The sequence below is a fragment of the Triticum aestivum genome, chromosome 6A (assembly GCF_018294505.1).
Source record: "Triticum aestivum cultivar Chinese Spring chromosome 6A, IWGSC CS RefSeq v2.1, whole genome shotgun sequence".
Classification (NCBI taxonomy): Eukaryota; Viridiplantae; Streptophyta; class Magnoliopsida; order Poales; family Poaceae; genus Triticum; species Triticum aestivum.
Window position 1 is genome coordinate 448,748,155 of NC_057809.1, and position 9,519 is coordinate 448,757,673.

General features: G+C 40.7%; 1 protein-coding gene across 1 annotated transcript; it reads left to right on the forward strand.

Moving 5' to 3' along the window:
* The first annotated feature begins 1,287 nt into the window (after positions 1-1,287).
* On the forward strand, positions 1,288-9,220 carry LOC123127839 (DEAD-box ATP-dependent RNA helicase 8). Its single transcript, XM_044547695.1, has 10 exons — positions 1,288-1,904; positions 2,230-2,290; positions 2,822-3,056; positions 3,276-3,514; positions 4,869-5,120; positions 5,206-5,386; positions 6,523-6,611; positions 7,395-7,468; positions 7,551-7,711; positions 8,438-9,220. The coding sequence occupies exons 1-9, from the start codon at positions 1,543-1,545 to the stop codon at positions 7,627-7,629; spliced, it is 1,572 nt and encodes a 523-aa protein (XP_044403630.1). The 5' UTR covers positions 1,288-1,542; the 3' UTR covers positions 7,630-7,711; positions 8,438-9,220.
* The last annotated feature ends 299 nt before the right edge of the window (positions 9,221-9,519 follow it).

The window sequence follows — 9,519 nt, forward strand, 5'->3', positions numbered from 1 at the left end:
TGAAATTCCAAATGAAACATTTTGTAATTTGTGATCAAAAATAGAAAATAAAACTTTTTTTAATTTATGAACAATATATTAAATGCATGAATATATTTTGAATTACTGAACATTTTTTGATTTTATGACCAAAATTTGAAAGATGAACATATTTTGAAAAGGCGCAATTTTTTAAAAATAAGAACATTTTTATTGAAATTTTTGAACATTTTTTGAAAATGTTTTTTAAAACATGAACATGTTTTATGAACAGAATTTGCAAACATGAACATATTTTCAAATTTGAACAAAATTTTAATACCACGAGCATTTCATACCTTGCTGTGGTATAGTGGGCCGGCCCAAATACTTGTGGTGCCCCCTCCCTCAACCGCACCCAATAATCTTGCAAGAATTCACATTGCGACAGATCGCAAGGGTGTGATACAAGATATCGATGAAGGAACTGGTGAAACACATGCAATGATTATTCACGAGATACATGCAAAAAAACCGGTTTTCATAGTTGTAAGTTTATTTTTGAAGTAGAAACTTTAATTTTGAAGCTTATTTTTTTGTCAAGCACGCCTATGTGCTAGGTATAGGTCGCCGCTTAGGCCTTGTTTGGACACGGAGGGAGAAATCTCCAGGGAAAAGACGCCCTGGGTGAAATAATCTTGGCAAAACAAAATACCTGTGAAAAATTCACGCGGCCCTTGGGTGTGTGCTTGGGAAGGTTGAGGAGATCAGCCGAGGAGGTAGGCGCCATCGCATTTTAGCAGAGGAGGTCGCAAGGCGGAGTACGATTCTAAGACTCGTCGTGAGAAGGATGGGGAGAATTCTCCTTACCTGTCGAGGCGATGGTTTCATACCCAGGGAACTGGCGTGGATCGAGGAAGAAAATGCCTCCCCCGCTTAGCACCAAATGGGTCCCATAAAACCGGGCCGAAATTTGCTCGTGGTATTCCCACCCAGGGAAACGACGGGGATCCCGAGAGGGTACCTCGGAACCAAACGAGGCCTTATGGTTGGGACATTCCCATGACCCAATTTCTGTATCTATGGACATTTCAGATGCTTAATAAAGCGAAGCGAGATTTCTTTAGAAAACAACCCAACAATTCTTGATTCGATCTGCCATGTTGATGAATCCCTGTTTGGGAACTTCCTCAAGGTTCAAAATAGATCAGGATAGTTTAGTGTGTGATTTCGGCTTTAGAAGTTTATGGCTCGATTAAGTAGTAGTAATTTTTTCCGTTTCCAGGCGTACCCAGATAAATTTGGCAGGGCATTGTTGTAATTGTCTCCCTCTTCCAATTCCAACTCGCCGCTGCCCTAGCTTCAGACGTTCGGCGACGCTCCCATCCCTTCCGTTCCGTCGTCTCGCTCCTCCTCCCCGGCACGAACACTAGGCAGAAAGGGTTCAAATTTCGGCCTGATCCGGGCGCCGAGCACCTTGATTCCACCATCCGAATCCACTTCCCCTTTGCGATCTCCTCGTCGCTGTTCGATCTGCCCCTTCTCTCGCCGATTCCTCACAAGATCCGATCCCTCCTCTCACCCATGGATCCGCGCGCCAGGTACCCTCCCGGAACCGGCAACGGTCGCGGCGGGAACCCTAACTACTACGGCCGTGGCCCGCCGTTGTCGCAGAACAACCACCACCACCAGCAGCAGACGTCGGCGGCGCACCAGCAACAATACGTGCAGCGCCAGCCGCAGCCGCAGCCGCAGCAGCACCACCAAAATAACCAGCAGCAGCACCACCACCAAAGTAACCACCAGCAGCAGCATCACCAAAATCACCACCACCAGCAGCAGCAACAGCAGCAGCAGTGGCTGCGGCGAAACCAGATCACCGCGGCCGGGACCAGCGGGCCCAAGGTCGTGGCGCCACCCCCAGCGGCGGTCGGCAACGATCCTAGGTGAGACGATAAAAGCTTAGTAGTAGTTTGGATGGCAGCTTATAGGTCATGGTAGCTGATGCTTCAACACATAGTTTAAGCATCACCAATGTAGCTTGCGAAAGCCAATCAAATGCTGTGGTAGATGCTTCCTTTTCTGATGTTAAGCAACCCACATCAGTTTTCTGCATTCTATGTTTCTAGCTGAACTGTAATACAAGTAGCTTAACAAACATCGGGTAAGTAATGAATCATTGATCTAGACATGATCATAAATAACCATTCTACGTGGAGAAACGTGAACTGGAGATGGCCGCTCAGCAATTATTATATTCGGTTTGTGCAGTTCACAAGATTGGAAGGCCCAACTGAAGCTTCCACCCGCAGATACACGATTCAGGACAGAGGTAATTCATTCCATCTTGATTCTTAGTTTTGTGTTTGTTTCTGGAGTTTGGGTACTTCCTGTACCAGGAATACTGTAAATGTTGAAATATGTTGGTCGCTATACTTTGCATAACTAGTTTTTTCTTGCTGTGGTAAAAATTGTAGTCACGACACTTTTTATTTATCAACTTCCATTTGTGATGCCTTACATTGCATACCAAATATATGGCGATCCTAGTTTTGAACGCTGTTTTGTCTGAAATCCATGAGTTATCTTCATACCACAACTTGCAAATCAATATTTCATTACTTGACACTTGATGCTAGTTACTTGTATTTTCAACGTGAATAAATAAGACTTCATCCTATATGTTATTGTAATGATCATACTTGCATATTAAGTAAATTTGGTTATGGTTCTTTTATCCCCACAAGTGTTAGATCCCTTCGATCTTTGGTTAATGTCGTGTCCAGTAAGCTAGTTCATAATGTTGCTGCCTCACTTTATGTGTTGATGTGATCGTTATTATCTAATCTCGTTCTTTGTATAGGATGTTACTGCCACCAAAGGGAATGAGTTTGAAGATTATTTTCTTAAGCGTGAACTCCTGATGGGAATATATGAGAAAGGATTTGAAAAGCCCTCTCCAATCCAGGAAGAAAGCATTCCTATTGCATTAACTGGTAGTGATATTCTTGCTAGAGCAAAAAATGGAACTGGCAAGACTGCTGCATTTTGTATTCCTGCACTGGAAAAGATCGACCAGGACAAAAATGCTATTCAAGGTTTGGTCTGCATCCTCACTTGATCTGATAGATACTGTTTGGGGGTCAAATGTATTACCTGTGCCTTGATAGTAATAGCTGATAGAAACTTTGACATGTATATTTGCTCCTTCCAAATGTGGGGTTTTGTTTGTTTTTGTTTGGGTGTACCTGTGCATTGGTCAGCTATATAGTACTGGAAAGTTTTATAATCTAATGTTGCCTCCTGTAAATTTGTAGTTGTTATAGTTGTTCCCACAAGGGAATTGGCTCTACAGACATCGCAAGTTTGCAAAGAGCTTGGCAAGCACCTGAAGATCCAAGTTATGGTCACCACTGGTGGAACTAGCCTGAAGGATGACATTGTTCGTCTATATCAACCTGTCCATTTACTTGTTGGAACGCCTGGACGTATTTTGGACCTTACGAAGAAAGGTGTTTGCATCTTGAAGGACTGTTCAATGCTTGTTATGGACGAGGTAATTCATTCTAAGCCTATCTAAATAGTCACATTGCTTGCATTGTCTTGTAAATGGCCGATTTTTAAATCTTAATACATAGTGAATATTTGTTCACTTGTATTTGTATCTGTCTGTTTGGATGCTGGTTGCTGACCATACTTTGCCACTCTGTTCTGAAAAGTTTTTGAATCCACAGTTTATGTAGCTACTTGTGGCAACTAGCTTTTTTTTTTGCTGGGCCTGTTTGGTAGTTAGGCAAGTTGTCTGAGTTTAAGTTAACACTTCCTTTGGTTTGTAGGCACACCTGTGTTAAGTACTCTTTTCCACGAGGGTCGCACACGTCACTGACTCAGAATTGTTGAATAAGGCTCTTAGGCTTACCCCAAATGTGGATCCTATTTTGAGAATTAACATAGCTTGATAAATAAGTACGCCTTGGGTTTGAGCAAAAGAAGCTGTGAAGTTTGCAACCTTAAGCAGTAGTACATGAACCAAACATGCCATGGATTTATAACTGGTTGGTAACTTGGTATGGAGCTGAGTAATTGCGCCGCATGCCCGCACCATGACTTCAGTTGCAAACCTAACTTGAGTTCATGAGCAAACCAAATAGTTCTTACATCTCACACTATGCCTTCGGTCGTCATTTTAGAAGTGCCTTAAGAAAACCATTTCAGAAGAAGAATTTGTAGCTATTGGACTATGCCTACGCTGATTCTATTTTCCCTGACACAAACATGCAAATATATGATTCGTCCCTCAACTGCTACATCAAGTAACTGCCCTTTCTAGTTCCCGTCGAACAAATAAGGTTTTTTGAAATCAAACTGTAACATCAAACTCATTACTATTTATTTCATTTGAGAAAAACAACAATGCGATTAAAATCATGAGAAAGCATGTATACTTGCAAGCAATAATAACAATGTGAAAAAAAAACCGAGTTCCTGTATTTAGGCTAAATAGAGTAGTTGGTAGTGAGAAGGATTGGCATTAAGATCATTGCTTAAGTTACTTGTGAATAAGAATGATGAAAAGTTGAAACACTGGTAAAGAGTATGTATAAAGGCAAAGTTAGTCCGTAAAAGAACTCAGTAATGGTTCCTAAAGGACAAATAGTACCTGAAGCTGAGAGGCAAGGTGGCGGCGCCCTCGTCTTCATCTTGTAACTATAATGTAATGTATTTAAGCTATTTTCTCTTGGGTTACATGTCTAGCCTACCCAACTTGCTCGGGACATTTTAGTAAATGTATTGAAGCTATTTTTGTCTGTAGAATTTGTGCTGAATGAATTTGCTTCTGTAGTCTTGGGCTTGTCAATAAATAAATATATCTATTGTGCTTTCTTATAAGAGTTATTGGCTTTTCGCAGGCAGACAAGCTTCTCTCTCCTGAATTTCAACCTTCCATAGAGCAGTTGATCCGTTACCTTCCAGCGAGTCGACAGATTTTAATGTTTTCAGCAACATTCCCTGTGACTGTCAAGGAGTTCAAGGATAAATATCTGCCTAAACCTTATGTTATTAACCTCATGGATGAACTTACACTGAAGGGAATTACACAATTCTATGCTTTCGTAGAAGAAAGGCAAAAAGTTCATTGTCTTAACACCCTCTTTTCCAAGGTTTAATAACTGTCTCTCTTTTAGTTGGACATTTTGATCTCCTGCATACATATAAATAATCCAACTTATGTTTATATTGATACAGCTTCAAATAAATCAGTCAATAATATTCTGCAACTCTGTAAATCGTGTTGAGCTATTAGCGAAAAAGATCACGGAGCTTGGTTACTCTTGCTTCTACATCCATGCAAAGATGCTGCAGGACCACCGTAACAGAGTATTCCATGATTTCCGCAATGGGGCATGCAGGAACCTTGTTTGTACAGGCAAGCAATTATGTGTCTTCTGTATTGCCGTTTTCTCTTTGGAGCTCATTGCTAGTTCATCTCCCTTTATGTGCTATCTGGTCTGAGTTATCTATGCTCTTGCGTACAAATACAATATTGGGTTTTTATCATTTATGCCACCGGTTGTGTCTCACTACTCAGTTTTGCCACTAGGAATTTCAACTGCTCAAAAATGCCATCGCTTCGTTAGACACATGCTCAAAAATGCCACTGGACACCATTATTGTGATCTCAAATCTCTTTTGCCATGTTATAATGACAGCTCTCCCTCTATCTCACTACAATAAAGTGTGGGGTCCACTTGTTCCCAACAACGTTCTTATTTTCCTGTAAAATTATTCGCTTGGTTACTCCTGACATGTGGGGCCATACTTATCATTGTGAGATAGAGAGAACTGACATGTGGGTCTAGGCTTATTTTTGTCATATAACATGGTCGACGGGTTTGACGTGAAAATAGCAGTGTCTAATGGCATTTTTGAGCAAACATCTAACGGAGTGATGGCATTTTTGAGATATCTAATGGCATTTTTGAGCAAGCATCTCACGAATCGATGGCATTTTTGAGTAGTTGTAACTTCTAATGGCAAAAATGAGTAGTGGGACACAACTAGTGGCAGAAATGATAAAAACCCTACAATATTTGTGTCACTCAATCTAAGCTTGTCTTCACCTTACCGTTATGCAATTTATTTTGATGAAAAGGCACATGTACTAATGTTTCAACAGTCTACTTGAAATTTTAACTCGGTCTAATCAATCACTTATACATGTTTTGTCTTCAGTAAACCATCTATTTAGTTTGCTATTTAAATTTCGCATAGAGTTCTATCCCTGAAGAGATACTTGTCAAATGTCAAGTGACTAACGAAGTGATGAGTGTCTCAAATTAGTTCCGGCTGTGAAAGACAGTGGAAAAGAAAATCCTAGTATTGTCGTTTCATGTTAGTCAATTTTCCAGTGGTCACTTCAAACTTCCGTCAACTGCTTGTTATAAGAAATAAATGCTAGTAAAATTGTCTAGTAGTTGTTGGGTTTGTTGCTGGAAGCCTGGAAGAAGTGTGTGGCATACCATTTGTTCAAGTTTCTTACGTCTGTGACTTCATCTTTTTCAGATCTTTTCACAAGGGGGATAGATATTCAAGCTGTTAATGTTGTTATCAATTTTGATTTCCCCAAGAGCTCTGAAACGTATCTCCACAGGGTATGCAAATGATTTTTGACTCAATTTCTCATACCATGACAATCAAATTTTCGTATTTCTTATGTATTCTGGGAATATTGTTTTATCTGTTCCACAATCTTAGGCCCTGTTCAGAACGTGGCAAAACAAAGGAATAAAAAAACGCGTAGGAGTAGGATGTTGGCCAAAGTGAAAACCTACAGGCTTGAAATTGTAGTAAAAAGTTCAACTAGTGGTGTTCGGAACACAGGAAGCCAGCATAGGAGATAGAATAAATTAACAGACGGATTAAAAAATTAAGGGAAACCGGCTGTGCTTGCCTCTTGGTGAATCATTGTTACACGTGGACACACACCACATGCACCACCATCGTTTTTGCTTTCACGTGCCATTGGATGGTCCACCTGAACCAGGTCTACCCCACTTCTACAGTCAAACACATCAAATCTAGCAGTCCAGGGCTTCACCTGTTTGCCTTGGGCCTACGCGAAAAATGCGTTTCGAGCTCATGTTCCAGTTCCTGTGAAAAATGGAGGATAGGAAGCTTTTCCTTTGGAATCGGTGTGGCTGTTCCTTTGCACCGAATGCTCCTGAAGGAAAGAAATCCACAGCAAAGGAAGCCTCCATGATTCCTGTAAAATTCCTTCGTCCCGAATGCAGCCTCAATGGTTTATATCCGAATAGAAAATTAAATTTTGTGTATCATGTAAATGCTTTGTCCTCGATATTTTGGTTACTTTGTTTGTAATATATCTTCCTGCTCTGATTTTCTATGATTCACATAACCTTTTTTTGGCTTTAAAGGTTGGTAGATCTGGGAGATTCGGTCACCTTGGTTTGGCTGTGAATTTGATCACCTACGAGGATCGCTTTAACTTGTATGCTCATTTCCTACCTCAAATTTCTTGACCGCTTATATTCTTTAGTTGCTCTCTTGACATAATATTGTTTCCGGAACAGGTATAGGATTGAGCAGGAGCTCGGAACTGAGATAAAACCAATTCCCCCTCAGATAGACCAGGCCATATATTGCCAATGATAGGATAGTGCTTTCGCATGCATTCACTTTCTCTGAGCAATAAGAAGACATCTCTTGTAAATACCATCTCATCACCTGTCAGGTAACAAACTGTTCTTGTTTGTGGTTTCATGTCATGATAAATAACCGTTGACTGTTTAGTTTTTGAATCACAAATTCACAATGACTGAAAATATGCTTACTGTCACCTGAAGCTTTTATTGTAACATTGTCATTTGGGGGTTTGTGTGGCATCCATTGGTTGGTTTTACTGTTGAAACTGCTTGCAAAGTTACACAATTTTGTACCTTATGTGGTTTGTCACTTCACAAATTTAATCTATCACATTTGGATCTCCTAGTTTACATATTGGTATAACTGTGTGTAAAGTTAGTACAGCTTAGGGAATTTTTTAACCTACATACCACCAAAGAACTAGCCACGGACAGGAGTGCATGGAAGCTAGCTATCCATGTGTCAGAACCATGAGTTGGATGCGAGACCTTATGGGTTTCAGCTCTAGCCTACCCCAACTTGTTTGGTATCACAAAGCTGCCTGTACGAGGGAAATACAACTACATGTATATGGTTGCCGGACCAGTCGCGTGCGTGGCAAGCCTGGAGTGTGTCTGGTTAGTGCTGCACCCACATAGTCAATGACAGTTAGGCTGTGACAAACACATGCGGTTTTTGATAAAATGTCCCATATCACGTTTGAATGATGCAGTTAGAGATCAATTCTTAGTCTCTTAACAGAACATATATGCTTTTGTTCTTCATGCTTTTACCTCCTGTCACAGCTTATGTTTACCTTCTGTGATGTTTGCAGGTCTTATTGTGGGCCTCCTGTGGTATATGGGAACATTAGTGGATCATGTGTGAGACAAGACATCTGGGTGTTCTGATTGACGTTGTTATGCTGACATTAGTGTGGTTAACTCAGGGCAAACGTCCTGTTACTCTTTCAGGCACATAGCGGTGTACATTGCTAGGTGCCTGTTATTGGTCTAGCCATGGTCTTTTAGTTCTTGACATCATAGCTCCTTTCGTTTCTTTGTGGTGTCGTTAGCTATTTCTCACAGGACATTTTAACCCTGTTACTTACTGGTTGTGAGTCTGCGCTGTTGGTGCACACAAGTTATCCCAAGTTCCAGCTTGGTCATGCGTCGTTGAGGTGTCAATCAGAAGTCGGTCATCCAACTTGAGCTCTGAACTGTCGATGCGAAGTAGTAGTTGCTAGGGCTTTCAACTAGTAGAGGTGAACTGGATATATTGTGCCAATAATGTGCAGTGAGCTGCATTGTGCTATGCATATGCAACCTTCCTCTTGCATCATGCCTAGTAGTCGCTGGGGCTTTTTGGTATTGGTCGTGAACTGGATATTGGTCTGTCAATAATGTGCATTGAGCTGCATTGTGCTACGCAGTCTAGCTCTTGCATCATGCCTAGGCAATGTGCATGTATGTCATTGTCCTCGCTTAAATTCTGCCGGATATGTCCAAGTTGACAATGTATTGCTGAATAAACAGAGTTTATCTGCTGGTATCTGTGCTGGACAAGGGATGCCAGTAGACACTGAACTGTTATTTGCTGCCTCATTGTTGATTGTCAACGGTCTTTCCCTTGGTTCACTCTGCTATCTATATGCATCTTTATGTTGTATATATGCTTTCTACTATAATTTTTGTTACGCGTTTTCTTTTTTTGATGATTACAATATTAGAAGTATTAGAAGTGATTCTGAATTATTTGTGATATGTTATTTAACTCATGTGAAAAGAAGTCTCATATCCATTCTGGGTTTGTTTTTTCAAAGCTATATTTATGGCGATCTATGTCTGTTTTACAGTAGTTATTACAAATGGGTAATCCCTCCTGTCATGTTGTCAAATGTTTTGAAAGTTCGACGCT

Bases quoted from the DNA above. Each gene is read 5' to 3' on its own strand.
- LOC123127839 (XM_044547695.1), top strand. From the start codon at position 1,543: ATGGATCCGCGCGCCAGGTACCCTCCCGGAACCGGCAACGGTCGCGGC. The intron at 3,057-3,275 runs GTTTGGTCTGCA...GTAAATTTGTAG, and splicing joins GGACAAAAATGCTATTCAAG to TTGTTATAGTTGTTCCCACA. The intron at 5,387-6,522 runs GCAAGCAATTAT...CATCTTTTTCAG, and splicing joins CAGGAACCTTGTTTGTACAG to ATCTTTTCACAAGGGGGATA.